Source organism: Geotrypetes seraphini, chromosome 11, assembly GCF_902459505.1.
Source record: "Geotrypetes seraphini chromosome 11, aGeoSer1.1, whole genome shotgun sequence".
Lineage (NCBI taxonomy): Eukaryota > Metazoa > Chordata > Amphibia > Gymnophiona > Dermophiidae > Geotrypetes > Geotrypetes seraphini.
In genome coordinates, this window is record NC_047094.1 from 85,877,067 (window position 1) to 85,904,553 (window position 27,487).

The 27,487-nt window shown below is 47.5% G+C and overlaps 1 protein-coding gene across 2 annotated transcripts in view; it reads left to right on the forward strand.

Annotated features, from left to right (window-relative positions):
• PTK6 (protein tyrosine kinase 6) overlaps positions 1 to 18,189 on the forward strand; it is a 68,884-nt gene extending 50,695 nt beyond the window's left edge. The window contains exon 9 of one of the 2 annotated variants that reach the window (XM_033914767.1): positions 16,967 to 18,189. In XM_033914767.1, the coding sequence (XP_033770658.1) occupies positions 16,967 to 16,982 (16 nt within the window). In that variant the 3' untranslated portion in view covers positions 16,983 to 18,189. The remainder of the gene's footprint in view (positions 1 to 16,966) is intronic. The other variant, XM_033914768.1, reaches the window with a different exon arrangement.
• Positions 18,190 to 27,487: the final 9,298 nt, after the last annotated feature.

The following is a 27,487-nucleotide window of genomic DNA, read 5'->3' on the forward strand; positions in this document are numbered from 1 at the left end:
GCTCTCCATGAGACGTGGACTTTCAGCTGAATGGAAAGGAAGTATTCTAGGGAATGGGAGGGAGGCTATGGATAGCAACGCATACAGATGTGAATTTCAAATTTATACATGCAGTGGCATGCTTAGCATATGTGATACCCAGGGCCCATCATTTTTTTACACACACACCCCCCTTATCTCTATGAAAAATATGATTTTTAGTAACAATCCACATATCGCACAACAAGAGTGTACCTAGAAAAAGGCAACATCTTAAACACTGCGGTGAGCACTAGAACACCAACACGTACATTGTAAAACTAAACAAGCCAGATCCTGCACAGTCAATTGATCCTGTACAGTCGATGCTATCAGAAAGCCATGTCCCTTTCATACACACAGACAGATACACCCTCGCCCAATAAGGACTAATCACAAACTAAAAATAGAAATATGTAGACAAAAGTTAAACTGAACTGCCAAGAAACCAGACTCTGCATACAATACAACACCACAACATCACAAAAACAGTAATACATGTCCTCTAATACTGTGCAAAATATAAAAACAGTAGATGAAAATTTGAAAAAACTGATACATAACAATCACCACTTTACAAATTAACAAATAAAAATAAAACAAATAATGAGAAATAAGAAAATACCATTTTATTGGACTAATCCCCGTAAGCTCGGTCCCCATCCCAACAAACCACCTGAATCCATCCACACAAGCCTTGAATTGTTTTATATTGAACTTATTATATTAAAGTATAAAAAGAAACAATATTCTGTACAATTGTCAATTTATAAATCAGCGTCTTCTTCCCACTCTCTCTTCCCCATTTCTCTTCAGCATCCTCTGCCCACTCTTTCTCCACTTTCCTTCAGCACACGCACATAAAAACAAGCAAGTAATTTCATATCATTTTCATTCTATTCATTCATAGAAATTAAAGTCTAAATAATGCAAGTCACATAACAAAACATGATTTTACAAAAATAATTCCCTGCACAATCAAGCCTGCAAGGATTACTAGATGTCTTTCAGCAGCTCCCCTCCCTCCCTCCCCCTTACCTTCGTGGCCAAGTCAAAATGATCTACCAACAATAAAATTTTAAAATCACAAAGCACACTGTATGCAGAGAAAATGTTAATTATCATTTAACATTCCGCGGGTTTTCAAAGAGGTCAAGGCAGATGACTTTATGCAATGTCACCTCAGTAACAAGTATACAAAAATAGACAAATATACCCCCTCCCTTTTTACTAAACCGCGATAGCGTTTTTTAGCGCAGGGAGCTGTGCTGAATGCCCCACGCTGCTTTCGACGTTCATAGGCTCCATGCGCTAAAAAACGCTATTGTGGTTTAGTAAAAGGGGGCCATAGTGCAAAATATAGACAGCATATATAAATTCTCAAAACGGACACATTTTGATCACTAAATTGGAAAATAAATTTTCCTACCTTTGTTTGGTAATTTCATCAGTCACTGGTTGCACTTTATTCTTCTGACTGTGCATCCAATAATTCTTCCCTTCTTTCAGCCTCCTGTATGCTTCCTCTCCTCCAGACCTCATTCCCTCCCCCAACTTTTTCTTTGTTTCATCCTGCCCCCTTCTTTCTTTCTCTCTCCATGCCCCCTTTCTTTCTGTATGTCTGTCTTCTCTCTCTCTCCATGCCCCCTTTCTTTCTTTCACCCTGCCCCTTCTTTCTTTCTCTCTCTATGCCCCCTTTCTTTCTCTATGTCTATCTTTCTCTCTCTCTCCCCATGCCCCATTTTTTTCTTTCTTTCTTTGTTTCACCCTGTCCCCTTTCTTTCTTTCTGGCTTCCTGTCCCCTCCCCCTTTCTTTCTTTCTGGCTCCCTGTCTTCCCCCCCTTTCTTTCTTTCTCCCTGCCCTTCCCCATGCCACCGCCATTGGGAAACATGCTGCTGCCACCGCCTGTTACTGGCCATCGGGAACAGGCCGGCGCTGAGTTCACCCTGCTTCTCTTCCCCGTGGGGCCGACCAACTCTCGACGCCCGACGTCAATTCTAACGTCAGAGAGGACATTCCGGGCCAGCCAGGCAGCAATTGGCTGGCCCAGAACGTCCTCTCCGACGCCAGAATTGATGTCGGGCAGCGAGAGTTGGTCAGCTCACGGGGAAGAGAAGCAGGGAGAGAGAACTCGGCACCGGCCTGTTCCCGATGGCGGCAGTGGCAGCCTTTCCCCAGCGGCAGCCTATTCACCAGTGGGTGGCCAACTGTGCACTCCCTTGGGGCGTGCACCCGGGGCAGACCTCCCCCCTCTTGGTACGCCACTGTATACATGCTCTTTTCCAGCAAATCTTTGTCCAGAGCAAAAGCAAATGCAAAGTTCAACCATTCTTTGTACTTGTGGGTAATTTTCATAGAGAAGCTACCCAGTAAGCCCCTCAAACTTTGCAGCTGTCTGAGAATTTCCCCAAGCTAATATTAAAGGGAGAAAATTACAAAGATCTCTACTGAAACACATGAGGAAGATAAAATGTGGGAAAGTTATTTTCTCGTGGTTCTCCTCCTAATTTGGTCCAACCATTCTGCTTAGCTCTACCACCCCTTCCTCTCCCTTTCAAATCCTTGAAGCTTGTCTCAGGCTTTCCTAAGTACTGTTACTGTATTCACTTCCACCTCCATTACTGGGAGGCTGTTCAAGCATCTACCACCCTTTTGGTAAAGACATATTTAGACTACTCCTGAGTCTATCTCTTTTCATCTTCATTCAGGACCAGCCCAAGAGTATATGATGCCCTAGGCAAACTTTGAGCTATGTGCTCCCTCATCCTCATGTCATGTAGTTCAGCATCTCCCCTTCCTTTCCTTATACCATCCTACAATGTTTAGCATCTCACTTCCTTTTCCTAGCCATCCAGATGCCTCGTATCTCCTCTTTCCCTCCCTACCCATCACTAGGTTTCAAGCATCTGCTCTCCACCCCCACTCCAGCATATCCCCTTTTCCTCATATGCCCCTGTGTCCAGCATCTTCACTTCTCTTCTTCTCTCCCATGTCCAGCATCATCCCTGTACTTTGACAACCAAGGCCACCTGTACTTTATCTCAATATCTATGCCGGGCTGCCTTGAAGTTGTATAAATCAGGATCCAGTGCTTCAGGCTGAGCCTCTGAGCACAGGTACAACCTCAATCACTGCTAGGTCCCTCCTCCTCCGGCAAGACATCAGATGGGGCAGGTGCCTGCTGAGTTTGAGTCGGTGCAACGGATGGCCACCAGGATGGTCTCGGGGCTCAAGGATCTCACGTTCGAGGAAAGGCTGAAAACTTTGCGGCTCTACTCACTCGAGGAACGTAGGGAGAGAGGAGACATGATTGAGACGTTTAAGTATATCACTGGCCGTATCGAGATGGAAGAAGAGATTCTCTTTCTCAAGGGACCCTCGGCCACAAGAAGGCATCCGCTCAAACTCAGGGGCGGGAAATTTCATGGCGGCACCAGGAAATATTTCTTCACCGAGAGAGTGGTCGATCCTTGGAATGAGCTCCCGGTGACGGTTGTCGAGGCAAACAGCGTGCAAGAATTTAAGAGCAAATGGGATGCCCATGTGGGATCCCTTAGAGGGTTAAGCTAAGGAAACCTGCCATCAGGTGTGGGATCCCTGATAGTAGACTTGGGGGTGGGTCAGTAGAGTGGGCAGACCTGATGGGCTATGGCCCTTAACTGCCGTCATCTTCTATGTTTCTCTAGACTTCTGCAAGCCATTGGCTGCTGCTACTGATTTCCAGCTAGCATTAGATAGCCTTCTTCCTTCAGTGTGTACTAACTTCAGAACTAGTGTCAATGAGATGCTGAATATCTCATGAACAAGATATTCCAAGATAGGACATGGGCCTATAGTGTTAAGCTTCTCTCAGACACTTCCTATGGGGTCTATTAGTTACTATGTGTTCCTGCTCAGGATGTAGATGGAACTAGAGACTCTACTACTTCATTATCTTATTGAAAAACTAGTCTTTAAGCCCGTTACATTAACGGGTGCTAGAACATATGTGTGTGTGTCTGTCTTTATTTCTTTCTTTCTCTCTCTCTCTCCTTAGCCGCTTTTTTTCTTTCTGCCTTTCTTTTTCCTTGGCTGTCCATCACCACCCCTTGCCTGCTCCCCCTGTCCATTTTCCCTTCCTTTTACCTCCCCTGTGTCCACCACCACCCCTTCACTGCTCTCCTTATGCAGCAGCAGCCCTTCTCCCTTTGTTTTACCTCCCCCCTGTCCAGCAGCACCTCTTTCCTTCTCCCCCTGTCCAACATTAGTCCTCCGTTCCTTTTCTTCAACCCCCTGTCCATCAGCATCTCTTTCGTTCTCCCCCTGTGCAACAGGTGCTAGAGTAGGCGACTGGGTTTTTTTTTCCTTTCTCTCTCTGTGCTTGGATGCTGTCTGTCTGTCTGTCATTCTTTCTGTCTGTGTCTCTGTCTTGCGCCATGCCTGCCTATCTCTCTGTGGCCCCCTTCTCTTCCCCGGCATGATTGGTGTGTGCCCCCAGAACACCCTTCCCCCCAAAGCAGCCCCGTTTCCCAATGCCCCTGCCCCCTTTTGTGCCATGTCTGCCTGCTCCGTGGCCCCTTTCTGTTTCCCCCCTATGATTGCTGTCTGGCCCAGGAAACCCCTCACCCCAAAGTAGCCCCCTTTCCCTCTCCCCTTGTTGAGCCATGCCTGCCTGTTCTGTGATCCCCTGCCCATGACTGCTTCTATGTTTTCTATGTTTCTATGTACTGTACTCACAGATCTTGTGCTGTCAGGGCACATGAGAAGAGAAGAAGTAGTGGCTGCAACACTGAAGGAGGTACAGGAGTAGGTCCTGTTCTGCCATACTGCCATCCTCTGAAATTTGTTGTCCTAGGTGGATGCCTACCTGTTTAGTAATAGCGCCAGTTGCTTTCATCCTATGCTCTCTTGTTCCAGAATGAAGGAAGCCTGCCTTCTGCTCTTTTATGCATTAAGGAGCAGATTCTGTATAGGATGCCGGATCTCAGGAGCCGCCTAGGCAGCTGCTAAGAATCACACACGCCTTAGTCACGTGAGCTAACTGGAGTCTTAGGCCTTCTTCCCAGTGCATTCTGTTATTGATGTTATGGCCCTAAGTAGGAAGATATTTGTGGGCAGTTTGTCTGGATTTTGGAAGGTCCAGAGCTTGGGGCCGTGTCTGGAGGACCTCTGTGCATGTTCGGATGTCGAAGTGATGACATCACATGCATGCGTGCATGAGCATGATGTCATCACATCGACATCCACGCATGCACAGAGAACCTCTAGACACGTGCCGGAGCTCAAGGAAAGAGATACGAGGTTTGTGTGGGGGCTGGGGCCACATGTCCTCTTTTTTTAAAGAGGAAATCTGGTAACCCTACAGCAGGGCTTTTTGGGGGTGGGTAAAGCCTGTATGGGGCAAAGTGGTTGGGATGGCCCAGCCCAGTCTGCCAGGAGTGGGGTCCTACTGAACCACCATGCTTGTTTAGTTTTGGAGGGGGTTGGGGACCACCAAGGCTCTTTTTTTAGTTGGGGGAGGGGGGGTCCAGCCATGGATACTGGAGGGCCATTAGCTTTTATAGGTAAGGGACTGCAGCATGCTTACCCTCCCCTCCTCCCCTCCAACATCAATTTTCTTTTCAGTGCCTGAGATAATCAGTGCTCAGTCACTGACAGGAAAGTTAGAGCAATGAGCAGCAAATTAATGCTGCAATTTGAAAGCAGTATTAATTTGCTTGCTCATTACTCTGAGCATGTCACAGTGATTTTTCTGCACTAGATTCATGGTAGAGTTTCCCTCTACTGTGATTTGCATAACAGACTTTCAGTCAGTCAGTCACTTTAGCTGATACTTATATTGGACTAACTAAAATGTATTAATTTAATCCAATAAAAGTGTCATCTTGTTTTCTTCTTCTGACATTAGGTTTTTGAAGGACTTCATCTTGACTTCTTTAAAGAAAGGGTGGTAGATGTATGAGAGTCTCCCAATGGAGGTAGTGGAAATGAAGAGTCTATCTGAGTTCAAGATAGCATGGGACAGGCATGGGGAACTTCTTAGGGAGGGGAGAAGATAGTGAATGTTGTGGATGACCTTTATCTGCTGCCATGTTTTTATCCAGAAAGGAGACGGAACATAAATAGTCTGCATTTGGGCAAAACTGAGAATTAAAGAAAAGCTTTAAAAAATTGCTTCATTATAATTTTTATTTTGCTTTGTTCAGTTTCCTTTATGTATTTTTTTAAAACGGTAAATAAATGTTTTAAATAAATAAAAAATCATTATTTAACAAAAAGAGCCCACCTTCTAAAAATATTTTAACGGAGCAGAGTGGATTGTCAGGGAATGTTAAATTCTGCAGCAGGTATGGAGATCTAGTGAAGCGAGAGAGTGGCTGAGCTCAGGACAAATGCACAGCACTGAGTTTACACTGTTCAGGGGTTTTAACTTTCCACCTGTACCACTGCTGCCAAGTCAGCATGTCATGAGATCCTGAATCCAAAGTGCAGCTGGAAAATAAAGCAAGAGAGGTCTGAAGAGAATTTCAGCCACACATCATCTTTTTCAGGTTCCCCATTACTCCCAAGTTACACTGCTAAATTTTCAGGTTCCACTGCTAATTGACAATTTGCCCAATCACTTTTAAATAAATCCATTAACATGTGTTTTACCTCTGTCCCCTCCCACTGCTAGGTTCCTTATTTCACTTTTTCCTCCCTTCAATCCGCCTCTGCTGTGATTTTATAACTTATTTTGAACTAGTCATTAAGCCCGTTACATTAACGGGTGCTAGAATACTGTTCACCCTCTATGTTGCCCCTTCCATTCACTGCCCTCTCTTCTCTTTCCATTCAGTGTCCGCCCCCTCTCTCTCTGTCCCATATAGCCTCTCTCCATCTCCTCTTTCCTTTTCCCTTGGTCTGGCATACCTTCCTCCTTCTCTCCTTGCCCTGCCATCTGTTCTTCTCTCCAAGCCATTCTCTCCCCCTCTGCTCACTTTCCTCCTTGAACTACTTCATCGGGCAGCAGCAGAGTTGACAATTCATTGCTGTTGCTGGCTTCAGGTCTTTCTCTCTGGCCGGTCCTGTCTTCATGAAAAGAGGAAGTAGGCAGGTCCGTCCAGAGAGGAAGGCCTGAAGCCGCAACAGCAGCGAATTGTAAATGCTGCTGCTGCCTGAAGCACCTGAGGCAGACGCTTCTCTCCCCTCCCAGCGAGATGACTTTAATAACAAACCTCCCTCCAGCGTTGGCAGCCGCAGCACGCTAAACAGGTTGCTTCGCGGCTTTCTTCTGCCGTTGAGTCTCTCTGTCGCGTCATTGATGACATCATTAATGACGCGGCAGAGGGACTCAACTGCAGGAGAAAGTCGCGAAGCAGCCTGTTTAACGTGCTGCGGCTGCCAACACTGAAGGGAGGTTTGTACCAGTATGTGCAGAAGCGATATGTCTCTCCCCCTCCAGTACCTGTGCAGCACTTTGCTGCGGCGCATCCTCCCAGCCTGAGTTGGCCACAGCGCTCGAGTGTGTTTCTCCCGCTTTGTCTGGCCGCCGCATACGTACTCTGGCCACAGACCTACAGATCACGGATCAGGGATTACAGATCACGCAGGTCTGAGTGCGCATGCACGGCTAGCGTTTTATTATATAGGATTGAAGTTTTATACTTTAAACAAGTATAACACGGCTTTCAAGCTCCAAATAGTCCCTCCCTCAGCTAACCCCCACTCACCTTTCCATTATCATTCTTTCTTCCCTTCTCCCTTCCTCTACCACAGTGCATAAAGAACTAAACATAGGTACTTCCCATATAGTATTTTAGGCACAGGTTTCCAATCTCCTCCTCAGTTCTCATACACCTTTGCTGGCAGTAACTCCATTTCCATCCACTAATGGTACTTCCACAACTCTCCACCTAGCCACCAGCACTTGTAATCCAGGCACAATTAACTTCTTAGTTTATGGAGACTTCATTCTTCTCCCCCTAATCCTACCAGGTCAGCCAAAAACAAATGTATCACACATATCTGATCTGCATTTTAACTCTGTCCACTAGATGTCACCATTGTGCAACAGTGAATATGCTGGGGAATGCTTCCTGTGTAGTACCTCCCACCTCCAGCTAGCTGTAACCAATAGAAAATCTGGAGTCAACAAGAGCCTGACCATTTTCAAATATGCTATATTCGGTGTACTGCACAGGGATTGCTCTGTAACCCACAACTTTTACCATGAAACAGGCACATCCTATGCCAGGGGAAATAAGCCTCCCAGGGATCCTCTGTTTCCTTGGTTGTGGAAGGTACTGTTTTAGTTCAGTGCTGGAGTTCCTGCTTGAAGTTAAAGGGCGGCAAACTCACATCCCCAGTCTGTGATGTGCAGAATTCTGGAAGCTTTGCATAGATCAGTGCTACAGCTGTAACAAGCTCCCCCCCCCCCAAAAAAAAAAAAGGAAACAAGGTTTGCAGCATTCTAGACAAGAAAAAGTTACTGTGCAAAGAATGCCTGGCATGCCCAAGGGCTCTGCACCCCACAGGTACTACTGCTACTATTTATCATTTCAATAGTGCTGCTAGACATAAGCAGCCCTGTACATTAAAACATTGGAGACAGTCTCTGCTCAGTAAATCTAGTCAATGGACAAACAGGACAGGTAAGTGGGTTAGGGAGTTTTTCAGGCAGGCAGGGTGCTTTACAGCTTTATAAATGAGTGGGGTTAGGAGTAGAGAATGACACGGGGAAAAAATTTATCACCATTCCCGCCCCATCCCCATGAGCTCAGTCCCCGTCCCTATCCCTGCCCCATCCTCATGAGCTCAGTCCCCGTCCCTGCCCTGCAAACTGTCAGATCCCATCCATACAAGCCTCGAATAGTTATGATTTTATACTGAACTTATTTTATTAAAGTATAAAAGGGACAATATTCTGTGCAATTGTCATTTTATAAACACAAATAATGCAGAGCAAGGATCAACAAAATTCCTGTCTCCCCTCCCTTTCACAAATATCCCCTCCAGTATTGTGAAAACTGAACAAACCAAATTACTACAGAATGCTACATAGAAAAATCAAGCAAACAGAATACTTCAGTCACACATGGCAGGAATAGTGTTAGGGGAGAGCAACTAAGGCAACTGCCCCCTGGTCAGAGAGAGAGCCCTAAGCCAGCTGGAAGCTAAAGAAGCACAGCCTGGGCTTTGCGGTCCCCAGTTATGTCTAATATCAGCTCTAGCAGGATACTTATTTCAAATCTGAAATATTCTGATCACAAAATATAAAATAAAATTTATTTTTTTCTACCTTTTGTTGTCTGGTAATTTTATTCTTCAAATCACATTGGTCTCAGGCTTTGGTTTTGGGTTCCTTCTGTCTTCATCATGGCATGGCTGGCTCCTGAAGGTAAAATAGGCACAAGAAGAGCTGGGGAAGAGATACCGAGTCTGACATGGGCGCAAATTTTTACCACAGGAGCAAGACTTTTCACCACTCCCACGAGGCGGTAAAATGTCTTGTCCCCATTCCCACGGAGTGGTGAAAAGTCTTGTTCCCATTCCTGCAGTGACCACAGTTTACCACAGTAAACGGTCCTCGTGTCATTCTCTAGTTAGGAGTTAAAAGCAACATCATAGAAGTGAGCTATTAGCTTGGATTTGAATATTGCTAGGGATGGACCTTGACGTAGTGCAAAAAGAGAGAAGGAATTTAGGACTGGATTTTCAAAACTTGCCAGTAAAATTCAGTGAGTTGACATAGTGGGAAAGATTTGACTTTTATGGGTGATTCTCAGCATAATAGCATGCAAATTATATGTATGCTTTTTGTGCAGAAAATTGCTGATAAAGGGGGGGGGGACTGTGCCTGGCACATGCTTAGAAGAGTAATCACTAGGTGCATCTCCTCCCTCCTGTCAAGGCTGCTCTCCCTGCCCTGATCGCCTGAGTTCTGTCACCTCAGCTGATTGACCGGCAGTGAAAGCAGCAGAAGGGAAAGTCCCCACCTTCCACTGATACCCCTCTCACCTGCCATTGCCTGAACCCTGCCCACATCTCTGTGCCTTGGCAGGAGGGTTGCCCACTCCCTCCTGCTGGTAGGCCACAAGGATCCCCCAACAACCCCCTGTGACCTTCTAGCTGGTAGGCCCACCTCTTCAAAATGGTGGGTCTTTCCCTTTCTGATGTATCCTGAGAGGCACTGGGAGAGGCCTAAGGCTCTGATGGTCCAGGTGTCTAGGGCCTCTCCCATAGGCACCTGGGCCAATCAGAGCCTTAGGCCCCTCCCAATGCCTCCCAGGATGCACCAGGAAGGGAAAGGTCCACCATTTTGAAGAGGCAGGCCTACTAGTTGGAGGGAATGGGCATCCCTTTGGCTGTTCTTCAACACTAAGGTACAGGGGATGCGGCGGGTTGTCGGGGGTCCTTCACCCGTAAGATACAGGGGGCATGGGGGTTGACGGGGAACCCTGGTGGCAGGAGGGAGTAGGCATCCCTTCTGCCAGCCCTGGGGGGGGGGGGCATCAAAAAGCCCTGGGAAGGATTGGTTGGAGGAAGGGAGAAATCAGGGGGGGGGGGTTAATTGGAGAATTTATGATGGGGTCTGAGCTGTTAAGTCTTACTTTCTATCAGTGCCTGAGTTAATCAGTGTTCATGTACTGATTGGAAAGACAATGACAGCTTTTTCTTCTTTCCCATACCTTAGATTTTATTGTATTTAAACCATTTTTCTTTTTCCTCATGTTCTTGTAGATGATTGTAGAGTTTGTATTTGTCAATAGTCTGTGTTTGTTCCCCTCCTCTTTTTTATGATATTGTAAACCGCTTAGATTTTAACCCTGGTTTTATATTTGCGGTATACCAAATAAATTGAACTTGAACTAGATGCCCCCTGGATAATATAACACAGTAGCTACTGCCTCTATCCTTATCAAGGCTAGACTGAAGATACAAGCTGTCCTAATTGTCAGGTCTTATTGAGCAAAAAGCAGGCAAATTCACAGCTGAGAGGGAGGGCTTCAAGAATAGAGCGAATGTCTAGTGGAAAGAAGATTATCAAGGTAAGAACCTAATCTTTCCTTCTAGTACAACAGACGCTTTATACCTGGACCTGTGGGACACAACAGAGCAGTCCCTTAAGCTTAGGGTGGGGCAGATGAGTCTGCCCCCAGAATCAAAGATCCAAATGCAGAGTCCTGTTTGACCGCCACGTCCACTCTGTAAAGCTGTGAACGTATATCTCTTCTGGGGAAACCGCAGAGGTTTCCATCCACAGGGCAACGCTTCTCATGGAATGTGCCCTCACTCACAGATATAGGTGGACGCTTTCCACATCCGACATAGGCAGAAGAAATGGCCATATAAATCCATCTTGAAATTGTTGCTTTCACTGCTGGATGACCATGACGGGCTGCTCCGGCTAGCACAGGCAGATGATCTGACAATTGAAATTCATTTGTAACTTCTAGATACCGCAGAAAGAGTCTGTGCACATGCAATGAGTTTTAACACCAGATTATTTTCACTCAAACCAGAGGGTGTGAAGGCCGGTAAGCTTACTTCCTGGTTGAAGAAGAAGCTGGAAATCACTTTTAGCAAAAAAGATGGGACTAAGAAAGGATCTCTGCAAGATAAAGCCTGAAGTTCTGATACTCTCCGGGCGGAGGTGATCATCACCAAATACACTGTTTTGATGGTAAGGTCCATTAAGAAAGCTTGGACCAGAGGTTCCTAGGGAGCACTCGCAAGCTCCCAGAGAACCAAAGTAAGACTGCATGTCAGAAAAGGCCGTTGCACTGGAGTGAGGAGTCAGAATGTACCCTTCAGAAATCTGGCTACATCAGGATATGCAGCAAGGGTGTTCTAAGTCTAAAGCAGAAGAGCCCAGCTATCTGACTCTTAGGGAGCCAACTGCTAGGCCCTTTTCTAGATCTTCCTGGAGAAAGGAGAGTATCACCAAGATAGAAGCTGAGCTCAGGTCTTTGTTCGCCTAAGTGTACGTAAGTGTACGAAAGTGGGAAACACTTCCAAGCCTTTGCATACACTGCAACAGTCGACTTTTTCCTACATCCGAGAATGGTGGAAACCACTCCATCCGAGAAGCCTTTGCACACTAGCTCTGCGTGCTCAAAAGCCAAGCTGTATGGACAAAGCGTTCCAAATCTGGAAGGGCAATTGGGCCCTGTTTAAGTAGCCAGGGATGAAAGGCAAGTTGGATACTTTGATCCTGTTGAAGGACCAGGTCTACATACCCAGGACGTCTTGGCTAGTCTGGCACCACTGGAATCACCCTTCCTTGGTGCGCAGTGATCCTGTGCAGAATCTGGCTTATCATGGGTCACGGAGAGAAAGCATATAGAAGACCTGCCTTTGGCCAGGGATGAATCAGAGCATCCAGCCCTTCACTTCCCAGCTCACATCTCGACTGAAGAATCAATTCACCTTCTTGCTGGGAGACAAACCTCTAGCACAGCTTGATAAAAGAGGGGATTTGTGATTTATTTCCCCTATTTGTTTTGGGTTACACCTGTGATTTTGTTTATTGTCAAACCATTCACGTATCGGTTGCTGAACTTGTTTTGTAAACTGCTTTGATACTGTATATGAAAGGTAGTATATCAAATAACTCATAATAACCCTCCCCCCCCCCTTTTACAAAACTGCTCCTGAACTCTATGAGTGTCAGGAGCAGCGCAGAGCATTCAGCGCACCAGCCTGCGCTAAAAAACGCTATTGCAGTTTTGTAAAAGAGGGAGAAAGTAAACAAAATAAATGTACAACGGGGAAAGCGTCTCAGAGGTCTCAGTAGGAGATACGCTAGCCTCCAGCGACCACAACATAGTATGGTTCAACCTTAGGAAAGGCTTCCCTAGATCAAACACGAAAACAAAGGTACTCAATTTCCGGGGCACAGACTTCGCACGCATGGGAGATTTCGTCCATCGGACGCTGCAGGACCAAGCGGAGACCGATGATGTAGAAGCTAAGTGGTTAACACTGAAATCAACCATACATGAAGCAACTAGCCGCTTCATAAAATCAGTAAATAAACGACAAAGAAACAATAAACCCCAATAGTTCACCGCAGAGATCTCGTACCTCATTAAGGAGAAGAAAAAAGCGTTTCTCTCCTACAAGCGCACTGGAGAAAAGAAAGGCAAAGGTAGAATATAGGACCAGGTCTACAGCGGTCAAAATGGCAGTTAGGGAGGCAAAACTTTGAGTGGAAGAAATTCTGGCAAAAAACATTAAAAAGGGGGACAAATCCTTCTTCAGGTATATTAGTGATAGAAAAAGGAACACAAGCGGGATAGTACGCCTTAGAAGACCGGACAGGAAGTTACGTGGAAGCAGATTCCGATAAAGCCGAACTACTGAATGAATACTTCTGCTCAGTCTTCACCTGTGAGGCACCGGGACACGGTCCGCAGTTGAAGGCAACACAAAGCACAGAAGACCCGTTTCAGAATTTTGAGTTCACACCAGGTGAAGTTTACAGTGAACTGGCAAGACTCAAGGTGAACAAAGCCATGGGACCAGACAATTTGCACCCAAGAGTGCTCAGAGAATTGAGCGATGTCCTGGCGAAACCGTTGGCTGAGCTATTCAATCTCTCCCTAAGTAAGGGGAAAGTTCCCCTGGACTGGAAATTAGCTAATGTCGTTCCTCTGCATAAAAAGGGTTGCAGGGCAGAGGCTACGAATTATAGACTGGTGAGTCTCACATCAATAGTGTGCAAACTCATGGAAACACTAATTAAAAGCAAATTGGACATGATTTTGAATGAAGGGAATCTTCGGGATCCCAGTCAGCATGGTTTCACCAAGGGTAGGTCCTGCCAATCCAATCTCATCAGCTTCTTTGACTGGGTAACAAGAAAGTTGGACTGGGAGAGTCTTTGGACGTCGTGTACCTGGACTTCAGTAAAGCTTTTGACAGTGGCTGCTAAGCAACATGGAATCGATGGGGTTAGGAGAGACACTAACTGCATGGGTCAATGATTGGCTGAGTGGCAGACTTCAGAGGGTGGTGGTTAATAGTACCCTCTCTAAAACATCGGAGGTGACCAGTGGAGTGCCGCAGGGCTCGGTCCTGGGTCCACTCCTTTTCAACATATTCATAGGGGATCTGACTCAAGGGCTTCAAGGTAAAATAACACTATTCGCCGATGACGCCAAACTATGTAATATAGTAAGTGAATGCAGTTTACAGAATTATATGGCGCAGGACCTGCTTACATTGGAAAGTTTGTCCTCAACCTGGCAGCTAGGCTTCAATGCTAAGAAATGTAAGGTCATGCACCTTGGAAGCGGAAATCCATGCAGGACGTACTTCTTGAACGGAGAAACTTTAACTAGGACTTCAGCAGAATGAGATTTAGGAGTAATCATCAGTGCAGACATGAAAACTGCCAATCAAGTGGAGAAGGCTTCATCTAAGGCAAGGCAGATATTGGGTTGTATCAATAGAAGTTTCGTCAGCCGAAAGCCTGAAGTCATAATGCCGTTGTACAGAGCCATGGTGAGACCTCATCTGGAGTACTGTGTGCAATTCTGGAGGCCACATTACAGTAAAGATGTGCATAGAATTGAATCGGTTCAGTGGACGGCCACCAGGATGATCTCGGGGCTCAAGGGTCTCTCGTACGAAGAGAGACTGAACAAATTGCAGCTCTACACTCTCGAGGAACGTAGGGAGAGGGGAGACATAATCGAAACATTTAAGTACCTCACGGGACGTGTCAAAGTGGAAGATGATATTTTCTTTCTCAAGGGACCCTCGGCCACAAGAGGGCACCCGCTCAAACTCAGGGGCGGAAAATTTCATGGCGACACCAGAAAGTATTTCTTCACAGAGAGAGTGGTTGATCATTGGAACAAGCTTCCAGTGCAGGTAATCGAGGCAGACAGCGTGCCAGACTTTAAGAATAAATGGGATACCCATGTGGGATCCCTACGAGGGTCAAGATAAGGAAATTGGATCATTAGGGCATAGACAGGGGGTGGGTAAGCAGAGTGGGCAGACTTGATGGGCTGTAGCTCTTTTCTGCCGTCATCTTCTATGTTTCTATCTGGAAAAGAGGGCACATTATCACCACAGGAAAAAATATGAAGGGTGTTGTTTCGGCTCACTTTCATTCATTAATGACATACAATGACAGCTCAAACCTACAAAAAAATAGCCAAACTGGGTCAGACCAATGGTCCATCTAGCTCAGTGGTCTCAAACTCACGGCCCGGGGACCACATTCGGCCTGCCAGGTAACTAACCTATACAATCTTAGTCCTCAACAAATGATCTTTAGAACTGTTATTCACTAACTCTGAACTTTGTTTATTCCAATCAATCTGTAATACCTTTTAATCATTGTAAACTGCATAGAACTTCACAGTCCTGCAGTATATAAACTGTTATTATTATTATTTTGAGGCCCTCGGTATGTTTATCATAATCACAAAAGTACAAAAAAACAGTTTCTTGATCATATGTCTCTTTAGCTATAAATGCCAATATTATTATTAAGAATTAGCCAAAAGGAAAGATTTACAAACTATAAAGAGTTTTACCTCTTGCAAAATGGTCATTTCTTTAATAAGACATTAACTGCCATGTAGGCAGTGAAACTTGACCACCAATTATCTAATCTACTGATCATGACACCAGACTACAAAACTTTCAGAAAATAAATAAAAATCCTACTATTCAAGAAATCCATCAAGACAAACTAACTCCACAGGAAGCATTTCAATCCCCAAAATAACCCACTCAACTATGTAACTCTTTTGGAATTGTCCAGATAACATCTTTTGTAATCCGCCTTGAACTGCAAAGTAATGGCTGAATAAAAGTCACTAATGTAATGTATTTTTTCTGAGGCCCTCCAAGTACCTACAAATCCAAAATGTGGCCCTGCAAAGGGTTTGAGTTTGAGATCACTAATCTAGCCCAATATCCTATTTCCAAAAGTGGCCAATCCAGACTGGAAGCCCTGAATATGTATACACTAAAGGTAAGGAGGGACAGGGGAGATAAGATTCAGACGTTCAAGTACTTGAAAGGTATTAACGTAGAACAAAATATTTTCAAGAGAAAGGAAAATGGTAACACCAGAGGACATAATTTGAGGCTGAGGGGTGGGAGATTCAAGAGCAATGTAAGGAAATTCTTTATGGAGAGGGTGGTGGATGCCTGGGATGTTCTCCCAAGAGAGGTGGTGGAGAGGAAAACGGTGAGATGAACCCAGAGGATCCAGAATCAGAAAATAATAGTAAATATTGAAGAACTAAGGCCAGTACTGGGCAGACTTGCATGGTCTGTGTCTGTATATGGCCGTTTACTTGAGGATGGGCTGGGCAGGGTTTCAATGGCTGGAAGGGTGTAGATGGGCAGGAGTGAGCTTTGACGGAGACTTCAGTAGTTGGAATCTAAGCACAGTACCAGGCAGAGCTTTGGATTCTCGCCCAGAAATAGCTAAGAAGAAAAAAAAAAATTAAATTGAATCAGGTTGGGCAGACTGGATGGACCATTTGGGTCTTTATCCGCCGTCATCTACTATGTTACAAGTACTTGGCAGAAGCCCAGATAGTAGCAACTGATTCCATGGCAAGCGGTGGCATCCCCTATGTTTGTCTCTATAGCAGACTATGGACTTTTTACACTTTGCATAGCTCTTAATATGCGCAGAGTGACAGAACGTCACTGGGAACGATGTGGGGACTGGGTCTCATGAGCATGAAATGCACCAGAAGTACAGCTTCATAACAAAACTGTAAGCTTTCTTGGATGGGGAAGTTACTAAATTATAGTACTTGAATCGTAACTTGCCTTGGTTCTGGATGGTAATTAAATCCTACCGTGATATCACACTGTTCCCCTTGCTGCAGATTGGCTCTGAAACTAACGGACATCTTCCTTTTCCACCCGATCATGTTAAAGTAACCCTTGTTAACATGAATTAGAGAAACTTTAATGGGACTTTCTCCTTTTTTGTCATCGCAGATGTTTAGAAAAATAAATGAAAAGCGTCCAAGCCAAGCTGAGTTCCAGGCGCGACTTCAGTCTTGGGGGTTGACTGCCAGTTCCATCCATGCACAGACACAAACAAGCTTGGGACAGTGCGAGATCACCATTTATTTAAAATGTGTTTCATGTATTTCAATTATGTTGATTTGTATTTGTAAAATGTATAGTATAATTGCCTGTATAATGCAGAATACAAATATAGTATTAAATAAACTGCTAAGTTTAGATAACACCCAGAGCCCCTAGCCTCTCACCTATGGAAAAGGCCAAAAAATGGGGCTCTTCCTATGGAATTTGCTGGTCCTCACATAATTCCTGCAGTGGCCCAAGGGACAGGGCTGGGCCAAACCAAACCAGTTTAAGTACCTACAAAGCTCTCCAAGGTGTGGTGGTCCAACTATTTCCCCCTCCTTTTTCCAAATTTCTAGCTGAAGATTTTGCAGGAGGAGAGTAATGGCAACATGCAGAGATGCCAAAGGTGAACATCCCCAGGGAATGAAACAGAAAGCCAGAGTGAGATTTTCCACAGTACATCCAGGGTAAGAGCAGATGAAAAAAAAATCTACATAAAATATTTGCTTTCTTTGAGCCTATTGGTTGGGAAACAAGATTTTTATTTTCTTGTGTTTGTTTCTTATGAAAGCAGTCATCAGGATCAGTGCTCTGGCATTGGCGCTATAATGAGTAAAAAAAAGTACATCAAAGAGAGTGAAAATGGAAAAAAAAACAACAACCTTCAAATGGGTAGGTTACATTCCTCACGAGCAAGTCTTGGCATCGCTGATCATACCGAACTACTTTTCCCCCCACTGCTGCTGAGCAGGTGTGGCCTAAAGCGGATGTGGAAGAATGCAGGCTGTGTGCAGATACTCATTGTTCGGGTTGCCAGATTCTGTCCTCATAAAAAGAGGAAGTGTAGTCCTGCCCTGTTCTGCCCTCCACCCCAGCCCCACACAAACCCTGTCTCTTGGTGGCTGCATCTGGAGGGCATCTACATATTCGCAGATGCGACGCAATGACATCAAGCCCATGCGCAGATGCCCTCCAGACATGGCCCCGCGCTTTTCAAAACCTGGACAAAGTGCCGGGTTTTGAAAACCCGTCCGGACACCTGGATAGTCCTCCAAAAAGAGGACATGTCTGGGTAAATCCAAATGTCGTAGGGCCTAATTTGCAAATGAGTTTTGTTGGGGCTTGAGGTTAACATAGATGGGCACTAGGTAGCCACTGCCTACAGTTCTTTCATCGGACTGTGTTGCTGCCTGATTTCAAAGTGGAAGGGCCGTGATGATTGGTTATACCACTGGCTGAAAGGTGGGACCATGTGCAAAAAACGGTGTCAGGTCAAAACCGCGGAAGACAAAGGCGCGCGCCGATAACTGAGCGCAGCGTGGAGGTGCGTGCCGAAGAAAATAACTGTTTTTAGGGGCTCCAACGGGGGTTTTTGTTGGGGAGTCCCCCCACTTTACTTAATACAGATCGCGGCGGCGTTGTGGGTGGTTTGGGGGGTTGTAACCCCCCTCATTATACTGTAAACTTAACTCTTTCCCTAAAAACAGGGAAAAAGTTAAGTTTACAGTATAATGAGGGGGTTACAACCTCCCAAACCACCCACACCGCCGCGTTCTGTATTAAGTAAAGTGGGGGGGGGGGCTCCCCAACAAAACCCCCCGTTGGAGCCCCTAAAAACTGTCATTTTCTTCGGTGCGCGCCTCTGTCTTGCGCTCAATTGTCGGCGCGGGCCTTTGTCTTCCGTGGTTTTGTCTATGAACCGCAAAAAACACAATTGCATATTGATAAGACTGCAGAGCTAGCTTGACCACTAGATGGCTACCTAAGAGGCAGAGTTTGGGATGGGGGGGAGGGGTAGGCTTTTTTTTCTTCTTGAACATGCTCCAGCATTAGAAATCTAATATACAGTACTCCCCCCGATATTTCCAGGAACCCCCGCGAATCTTGAAAAACCGCAAATACGGTTTTTCGTGGAGACTGGAGAGGGCAGCGGGAGAGGCAGAAGAGAGCAGCCGGAGCGCCGGTGAGTGCAGGAAATCGCTCGCTGTATGCTCCGACCGCCAAAGCAGTTCCTGATTGGTAAGGCCCGACTTAGTGCAGGAAGAGGCGGTCAGAGCATACAGCGAATGATTTCTTTCACTCGCCGGTGCTCCGGCTGCTCTCTCCTGCCTCTCCAGCTGTCGTTTCCTTGTCGGCGGTTCATGGTCGGAAAATATCGCGAATGACTGGGACCGCCAACCGCGAACGACTGGGAGAACACTGTATACACTTCAAAGAATATGACTTGTACTAGTGCTGCCCGATTCAGGAAAAAAGTTTCAATTTGATTCAGCCTAGTGAATCGATTTTTCGATTCAATTTTCCTGCCCAATTGAGTGGGTTTTGTGTTGGTTTTTTTTTTCAAACATCTTGGTGGGTTTATTTTATAGCCTCTTCACCCCCTTTGCCCTCTCCTATCACACTGGCGCTGTAAACAAAATAAACAAACAAAAAAGACTTTTCCTCTCTCTGTTAAATCCTAGCTCATGTTTGCGATCTAACACCAGCTCTGGCAGGATACACATTTCAAATCTGACATATTGTAATCACAAAGCAGAAAATAAAATTAGTTTTTCTACCTTTTGTTGTTTGGTCATAATTCGAATCATGTTGGTTCCAGGCTCTGGTTTCTGCTTGTCTTCTGATAACTCGTTTGCCAGGGTCTCCTGCCCATTTGTCATTTTCTTCTTTCTCTGTGTTAACCATCCATATTCCATCTCTGTCCTCCCCTTCCATTTCCCTTCCCTCCCCCGGAGGTCTGGCATATTTCCTTTTTTTCATCTCCAACCCCGCAGCTGCAGCGATGGACCCCACCATCCCCAGATCCACCATCTCTCCCTCATTCCCCACCATCCCAGGGTCCACCATCTATCCCTTTCTCTTCCCAACTACCCTCCTATCCAGTATCTCTATCCCCCTTCCACACCATCCCTTGTGTCCAACTTCTCTTACTGTCTGTTCCTTCCCTCCCTCCATCCCATTGTCCATCTCTCTCTCTCGTTTTTAGACCCATTATTTCTTCCTTCCCCCCAGTCCAGTATTTGCACATCTCTTTGAACTCCCCCTTCCCTCCCTCCACTTCTACACCAGGGCCCCCCCCCCCCAAAAGTCCTGGTCCCCTCCCCCAAAGGTCTGCATGTTCCCCTGAAGGCATAGTCCCCCCTGAAGGCCTGCATGTTCCACTGAAGACCTGGTCCCCCCCCCCCGAAGGCCTGCATATTCCCCTGAAGGCCTGGTCTCCTCCCCGAAGGCCTGCATGTTCCCCCCCTCGAAGGCCTGGTCCCCCCAAAGGCCTGCATGATCCCCTGAAGGCCTGCCCCTCCAGAAGCCCTGGGCCCCAGAAGGCTTATGTTTCCCCCACCCCGAAGGCCTGCATGTTCCCCCCTAACCTCCCGGTCTTACTTTTAGCTAATTCGGCAGCCTACAGAGAGGATCACTGGTGCTGGAGCGATCCTTGCAGGCTGCCGTTGTCCTGAGCAGCACCTTCCCTCTGCCGCGATCCCGCCCTTCCTCTGACGTCAGGGGCAAGATCGTGGCAGAGGGAATGTGGTGCTCAGGATGACGGCAGCCTGAAAGGATCGCTCCAGCACCAGCGATCCGCTCTGCAGGCTGTTGTATTAGCTAAAGGTAAGACCGGGAGACCAGGGGGAGGGAAGCCGGAGGACGGAGCACTTCCCAACTGACCCTCTCCCCTCGCCCCCTAAAGCAGGAGCGGCAGTGGCAGTGGACAGACAACAGGGGGAGGATTAGTAACTGAATCGGCGAGGCTGATTATTTTAAAAAACGAATCAATTCACCCGATTCGAATCGGTGATTCAATTCGAATTGGAAATTGGGCAGCACTAACTTGTACTTCTTAATGTTGTCACCAGATGAGAACTGAGTGCAGTGGTCTCTGGTAGGGGGATATTTAAAATCATCGTTTTATTATGGCACAAGGCATACACTGTACAACATAAACAACAAAGTACAAGTACAAATTGTTTAACTGTTAACATCTTTCAAAGTAGTCTCCCAGGTTGTCTTGTGTCATCCAGTTCTTGAGGGACACACTGTAAATACACACTATTACAAGTCATTTCTGCAGTCCCTCCTGCATCGTGCAGTATGGGAGAAACATCTAGTACTGCTGCACAATGCCATAATCCTACATGATAACGCTTTGAAGGATGTTAACAGTTAACCATACTCTCAAACTGATTGTGTGCTTGGTTTCGTGAAACAGCTAACGTTTATTACTTGTCAATAAAACAATGATTTCAAATGTCATGTTTTTTTGCTTCTCCCCTTCCAGAGACTGCTGTACTCATCTCTGGTGGCAACATTGAGAAGTACATGTCAGACACTTTCAAACATACAGTATCTATACACAAGTAATCTGCATTCATCAAAGTGGAGACAGAACATCCATGCACATACATTTTGCACTAGGACTCCTAGCTGTTAACTACTGTGTTTCCCCGAAAATAAGAGTGTTATATTAATTTTGGGTCCAAAAACGCATTAGGCTTATTTTCAGGGGATGTCTTATTTATTTTCATGTACAATTATCTATCCCTTCTTCTCCTTCAACCCAATTCTTCCTCTTTCCTTTCTCTACCCCCCATGTGAAGTATCTTTCCTCCCCTCTCACCCATCCCCTTGTGCAGCATCTTTCTATCCCTCCTTCCCATCCCCCTGTGCAGCAGAACCCCACCAACCCTCCCACCGTGAGACTGACATACCTCCTGCCTATTCTTCACATTTGATATGGAGTTTACTGGCCAAACACAATACACTTGTGATTCCTCAGGCTCCCTACTCTCCCGACATGGCTCCATGTGACTTCTGGCTTTTCCCCGAGATGAAAATGCCCCTGAAAGGGACCAGATTTCAGTCAAGAGAAGACATCATGCAGAATGCGTCGGACCAGTTGCGAGCAATCTCAAAAGAAGCGTTCCAGAACTGCTTCCGACAGTGGCAGAACAGTTTGAGCCCAAGGGAACTGCTTTGAAGATTAGTATGATGGTTGCATATTTTTTATGAATAAAGGTCTGATACTTTTTGAACAGCCCTCTTATACCTTTTGGCAAAGGGTCATATTCTATATATAATGCCTAAAAAATCAGTGCAGTAAAGCACAGTTACTTACCGTAACAGGTGTTATCCAGGGACAGCAGGCAGATATTCTTAACGCATGGGTGACGTCACCGACGGAGCCCCGGTACGGACCTTTTTAACTAGAAAGTTCTAGTTGGCCGCACCGCGCATGCGCGAGTGCCTTCCCGCCCGACGGAGGAAAGCGTGGTCCCCAGTTAGGATAAGCCAGCTAAGAAGCCAACCCGGGGAGGAGGGTGGGACGTAAGAATATCTACCTGCTGTCCCTGGATAACACCTGTTACGGTAAGTAACTGTGCTTTATCCCAGGACAAGCAGGCAGCATATTCTTAACGCATGGGTGACCTCCAAGCTAACAGAGGGAGGAGGGATGGTTGGCCATTGGGAAAATAAATTTTGCAACAAAGATCGGCCGAAGTGTCCATCCCGTCTGGAGAAGGCATCCAGACAGTAGTGAGTAGTGAACGTGTGAACTGAGGACCAAGTGGCAGCCTTGCAGATTTCCTCGATGGGCGTGGAAAGGAGGAAAGCCACAGAAGCAGCCATAGCTCTGACCCTGTGGGCCGTGACAGCACCTTTCAGTGAGAGACCGGCCCGAGCATAACAGAACGCAATACAGGCGGCAAGCCAGTTGGAAAGCGTCCGTTTAGAGACGGGACGACCTAGATGGTTAGGATCGAAGGTCAGAAAGAGCTGAGGGGACGAGCGGTGAGCCCTGGTACGGTCAAGGTAGTATGCAAGGGCACGCTTACAATCCAGCGTGTGCAACGCCTGTTCCCCAGGATGAGAATGGGGTTTAGGGAAAAAGACAGGCAACACAATGGACTGGTTGAGGTGAAAAGCCGAGACCACCTTGGGAAGGAATTTAGGATGGGTACGCAGAACCACCTTGTCATGGTGAAAAATAGTGAACGGTGGATCGGCGACCAGTGCATGAATCTCACTAACCCTCCTGGCAGAGGTGACGGCAATGAGGAAAAGCACCTTCCATGTTAGAAGTTTGAGCGAAGTTGTGGCAAGAGGCTCAAAAGGAGGTTTCATGAGGGCTGATAAAACCACATTCAGGTCCCAGACGACAGGAGGAGGCTTCAGAGGTGGTTTGACATTGAAGAGGCCTCTCATGAACCGGGAAACTAGTGGTGAGCCGTGAGAGGTTTTCCGAGGATAGGCTCATGAAACGCAGTGATGGCACTAAGGTGGACTCTGATTGAGGTAGACTTGAGGCCAGCGAAGGACAGGGAAAGAAAATAGTCCAGTACAGTTTCCACCGCCAAAGAGGTGGGATCGTGATGATGCAGTAGACACCAAGAGGAGAACCTGGTCCACTTCTGATGGTAACATTGAAGGGTGGCCGGTTTCCTAGAGGCATCCAAAATGCGACGGACGGGCTGAGACAGATTATCTGGAGAGGTTAGCCCGAGAGAAACCAAGCTGTCAGGTGGAGCGAAGACAGATTGGGATGTAGTAGAGACTGATGCTGCTGCGTAAGTAGAGTAGGAAACACAGGAAGAGGAATGGGCTCCCTGGAGCTGAGCTGAAGCAGGAGGGAGAACCAGTGTTGGCAAGGCCACCGAGGCGCGATGAGAATCATGGTGGCCCTGTCCCTGCGGAGTTTGGATAACGTCCGCAACATCAGAGGTAGAGGAGGAAAGGCATAGAGGAACCGATCCGTCCAGTCGAGCAGGAATGCGTCTGGGGTCAGACGATGAGGAGAGAAGAGTCTGGAACAGAACTGGGGCAGCTGATGGTTGTGAGGAGCTGCAAAGAGGTCCACCTGCGGAGTGCCCCAGTGAGCAAAGATGGAGTGGAGTGTTGGAGGATCCAGAGTCCACTCGTGAGGTTGAAGGATGCGGCTGAGATTGTCGGCCAGGGAGTTCTGTTCGCTCTGGATGTATACAGACTTGAGGAAGAGACTGTGGGCCGTGGCCCAGGTCCATATTCGGATGGCCTCCTGACAGAGGAGGGGAGATCCGGTGCCCCCTTGCTTGTTTATGTAGTACATGGCGACTTGATTGTCTGTGCACAGGAGAAGAACCTGAGGGCAGAGAAGGTGCTGGAAGGCCTTGAGAGCATAGAACATGGCTCTGAGTTCCAGGAAATTGATGTGATGTTGACGCTCCTGAGGGGTCCAGAGTCCCTGGGTGCGTAGATCTCCCAGGTGAGCTCTCCACGCATAGGGGGAGGCATCCGTGGTTATGATCATGGAGTGAGGGGGTAGATGGAAGAGTAGACCCCTGGAAAGATTGAAGTAGGACAACCACCATTGAAGAGATTGCTGAAGAGATGATGTCACAGAGATGGGATGAGAAAGAGGATCCGTGGTCTGTGACCATTGGTTGGCTAGAGTCCACTGAGGTGTCCTGAGGTGGAGTCGAGCGAGAGGAAGTACATGGACCGTCGAGGCCATGTGGCCCAAGAGGACCATCATCTGTCAAGCTGGGATGGTTTGATGAAGGAGCACCTGACGACAGAGGTGGAGCAGGGTCCGGTGTCGGTCGGGGGGGAGAAACGCCCTCATCAGAGTGGTGTCGAGAACTGCTCCGATGAACTGAAGTCGCTGTGTGGGAAGCAGATGCGACTTGGGGTAGTTGATCTCGAACCCCAGGAGATGGAGGAACGAGATGGTGTGTTGAGTGGCTTGTAGCACAAGCGGAGACGTAGGTGCTTTCACCAACCAATCGTCCAAGTAGGGGAACACCTGGAGGTTGTGAGACCTGAGAAAGGCCGCCACCACAATAAGGCACTTGGTGAACACCCTGGGCGATGATGCGAGGCCAAAGGGTAGCACCTTGTACTGATAGTGGCGGTGCTGTATCTGAAATCGAAGGTAGCGACGTGAATGCATATGGATTGGAATGTGAGTGTAGGCCTCTTTGAGGTCCAGGGAACATAGCCAGTCGTGTTGAGAGAGAAGAGGGTAAAGCGTGGCAAGGGAGAGCATTCTGAACTTCTCCTTGACCAGACACTTGTTGAGGTCCCTGAGATCGAGGATGGGACGGAGGTCTCCTGTCTTCTTGGGTACCAGGAAGTAGCGGGAGTAGAATCCCTGACCCCTTTGGTCCGGAGGCACCTCTTCGATGGCATTGAGAAGAAGGAGGGATTGGACCTCCCTCAGGAGGAGGGGGGTTTGGGAGGAGTGAGAAGCAGACTCTAAGGGAGAATTGTCTGGGGGAAGAGTCTGGAAGTTGAGAGAGTAGCCGTGGCGAATGATGTCGAGGACCCATTGGTCTGATGTGATGACCTCCCAACGGCTGAGGAAGAGTTGGAGGCGACCTCCGATCGGCTGAGGAAGAGGCAATGATGTTGGGAGACTGGCTGTGCCCTGGAGAAAAGAGTCAAAAGGGCTGAGATGGTTTTGACGGAGGTAGAGGCTTGGCAGGTTGGTGAGACTGAGAGCGAGCCTGAGTTTGATGTTGTTGCCGAGGTCGGCGCAGCTGCTGTTGAGGCGGGTTGAGAGGTCTGGCCGAGAACCTGCGCTGGTAGGAAGACTGCTGTCTGTAGGTGCGAGCAGGTGGTCTTCTTTTTAGGTTTGATCAGAGTGTCCCACCTGGTCTCATGTGCGGAGAGTTTCTGGGTTGTGGAGTCCAGGGACTCTCCGAAGAGTTCATCACCCAGACAAGGTGCGTTTGCCAGGCGGTCCTGGTGGTTAATGTCTAGGTCAGAGACTCTCAGCCATGCCAAACGGCGCATAGCCACCGCCATGGCAGAAGCGCGAGAGGTGAGCTCAAATGAGTCGTAGTTGGAGCGAACCATGAATTTCCTAAGTTGGAGGAGGCTGGAAATATGCTGTTGGAAAAGAGGGACCTTACGTTCAGGAAGATATTTCTGTAAGGAGGAGAGCTGTTGCACCAGATGCTTCATGTAGGAGAAGTGAAAGGTGTAGTTGTTGGCTCTATTGGTTAACATGGCATTTTGGAAAAGGTGCTTACCAAATTTATCCATGGTTTTACCCTCTCTGCCAGGAGGGGTGGAGGCATATACACTGGAACCCTGAGATTTTTTCAAGGTGGATTCCACCAGGAGGGACTCGTGGGGCAATTGAGACTTGTCAAAACCTGGGATTGGAATAACCCGGTACAAGCTGTCTAACTTACGAGGGGCTCCAGGAACCATGAGGGGAGCTTCCCAGTTTTTATAGAAAGTTTCCCGTAAGATGTCGTGGACGGGCAACTTCAGGAACTCTTTGGGAGGTTGTTCAAAGTCTAGGGCATCGAGAAAAGCTTGAGACTTTTTAGAGTCAGACTCCAAGGGAATGGAAAGAGCTGCTTGACATCTCCCTAAGAAATTTGGAGAAAGAGGATTGCTCTGGTTTTGAGACGGTGTCAGGTCATGGAGGGTTCTTCATCGGTTGATGAAGCGTCCTCCTCGGTATCGTGAGGGGAGTCTTCCCACAAGTCTGGGTCCCTAACGTCTGGGTGTGTACGTTTGGACATCGGTGTGGAGGGCTCGGCATGGCGGGTCTTTGAGAGAGATTTGCCTGAGCGCACCGAGGCGGTACCGGGTGAGGAAGACCGGTGTCGTTCCTGGGACCGGACAGGGGCGGCAGCATCACGGGTATGTACTGTAGGTGTTTCTGCCAAGAGCACCGGCATGGAAGTATTAAGCGGTACCGAGGAGGTCGAAACCGATGGAACAGTGTGGGGCTCGGACCGGTCCCGTACCGGAAAGTGCGGTGCCGGCAACAGTTGTTGGAGCTGTTGTTGCAGCTGCTCCTGTAACTGTGTTTGGAGTATGGCCGCGATGCGGTCGTCCAGGGGAGGCACCGGTACTGCTTTTTTCTTCTTCGGTACCATAGGTGCCGCTCTACGCTCTGGCGATGAGGAGGCCGATGATGAGGCACTCACAGAGATCGGAGTGGAGCGTTTGCGGGGCCGGTGCGGTGCCGGGAGGGCCGGTGTCGCAACCATGGTAGGAGGGCGCTCAAGGGAAGAGGGAGGCTTCTTAGCCGGCTTACCTGGGCCCAACGACCCCGAGGAAGGATCCGGTGGTGTCGATGTCGTCGGTGCCGATTTTTGTGGTGCCGTCAACATCACAGCCGGTTCCATGGCAGATCCGGTACCAAACAAAATATTTTGCTGGATCTGCCGATTTTTTAAAGTACGCTTTTTAAGCATAGCACAGCGGGTGCAGATGTCAGCCCGATGCTCTGGACCCAAGCACTGGAGGCACCAATTGTGTGGGTCGGTGAGGGAGATCGGGCGTGCACACCGCTGGCACTTCTTAAAGCCCGGTTGAGGGGGCATGAAGGGAAACACGGCCTCCGCAAAATCGAATCCGGAGGCCTGTATGATGGCAACAGGCCCCACCGGGGCTGGCCTGAAAAAATAAAGAAAACTCGACGAGTTTTTT